A 1,610-nucleotide genomic window follows, 5' to 3' on the forward strand; every position below is an offset into this window, starting at 1 on the left:
ACATATACGTTTTTATTATACCTATTTAAGTTATTGACGAGTAATGTTCGTTTATAGATTTCAAATTTGTTTATATAAAAAAAATCACAGTAAAGTCTACTAATAACCAAGATCTTATAATGGGATAAAATAGCTTATTGAAAAAAATTGACAGCAAAATATAGTAGCCAAGATTTAATAATGGGAAAAAAGCAACTCACCGATGCACCTAACCTCCCCCCCACTGTGCGACCATCTGCCGAGACCTTCACAGCTGGTGCTCGAGGCGCCGTCGAGCAGGAAGCCAGCGCTGCATGTGAAGTTGCAGGTGGTGGCGTAGCGGCTCTTGTCCGTGAGGCAGGAGTGTGGCGAGACCGTCGCATGCCGCAGTGGCGGTAAGGGCGGACAGAACACCGCTGAACGGTCATGATTTTTTAATCCGATTAAATTTAAAATCGGAAACTAAACGTTCTGTAAACGTAAATCGGATTTAATATCGGAAATTAAACGGTCAGGCACCGCTAAACGGTCAGTCTAAACGGTAAAGGCGGGCAGAACACCGCTGAACGGTCAGGCTTTTGTTCCATTACAAGTTTCGACTCAACGTAATATTATGTTTTTAGTAGTGATGAAGGTTTTTACGTCAAGTTCAAGGGTTTTTATATCATGTATAAATCGATTGCACGTAATATGCAATTATTTTTGTAGTGATTAACTTTTTTGCGTCAAGTTCAAGGGCTTTTTATATCATGTATGAACTAGGTGTGCAGCATGTTTAAACTAAATTTTACATAGCAATTTTACATACATGAAAAAGGATTTATAGATATTTTTATATAATCACTTAGGGCGTTAAAAATCACTTTATATCTTTTTAAAATTACTTAGGGCGTTAAAAATGGACTTTTTTTATATACTTAATAAATTGCTTTTATATACTTAATAAATTCTGTACAAACATCAACGGCCCCTGTCTTGTAATAAAGCACAACGTACGCTTGCAGTGAGCCGTGACATGTAATAAAGCACAACGTACGCTTGCAGTGAGCAGGAATGCCGTCCCACATGGCGACGGGGAGGCACGTGCGTCGGAAGGACCCTACGAGCAGGAAGCCGGCGTGGCAGCCGAAGTAGCACTCGGTGTCGATGCGGCCGTCGCCGTGCGTGCACTTCATCTCCCCGTCGGGGGGTGGTTGCAGCTCACGGCAAGTCTTCACTATCACCGTACAAAATTACTATATNAGCTCTCAAAGTCAAAATACATCAAGCTCTCAAAGTCAAAACACATCGAGCTCTCAAAGTCAAAACACATCGAGCTCTCAAAGTCAAAACACATCGAGCTCTCAAAGTCAAAACACATCGAGCTCTCAAAGTCAAAATACATCGAACTCTCAAAGTCAAAATTCATCGAACTCTCAACATTAAAATATAAGAGCTATCTAAGTCCTCCACTGACCTGAAATTCACCCTGCAGGCCTTGACATGCGCTGATAACAGTTGCTCCGGATGCTGTTATCTTGGTGTTGTTGGGGCACCTTTGATAAAAAAGTCATTATTACTCTTTTTACTCTCATATGATTCGACAATTATTTGTATCATTATTTCGAAGCATACTTATAGAAAAAAATTTC

The 1,610-nt window shown here is 40.3% G+C and overlaps 1 protein-coding gene across 1 annotated transcript in view; it reads right to left on the reverse strand.

Moving 5' to 3' along the window:
* The window catches only part of LOC108683370 (sushi, von Willebrand factor type A, EGF and pentraxin domain-containing protein 1), a gene marked incomplete at its 5' end in the record, with an annotated part of 30,095 nt that extends 28,926 nt beyond the window's left edge, over positions 1 to 1,169 (reverse strand). The window contains 2 exon segments of the mRNA XM_047884780.1: positions 201 to 395; positions 1,016 to 1,169. Of these exon segments, the coding sequence (XP_047740736.1) occupies positions 201 to 395; positions 1,016 to 1,169 (349 nt within the window).
* Positions 1,170 to 1,610: the final 441 nt, after the last annotated feature.

This window comes from Hyalella azteca, unplaced genomic scaffold, assembly GCF_000764305.2.
Source record: "Hyalella azteca isolate HAZT.00-mixed unplaced genomic scaffold, Hazt_2.0.2 contig16181, whole genome shotgun sequence".
NCBI lineage: Eukaryota > Metazoa > Arthropoda > Malacostraca > Amphipoda > Hyalellidae > Hyalella > Hyalella azteca.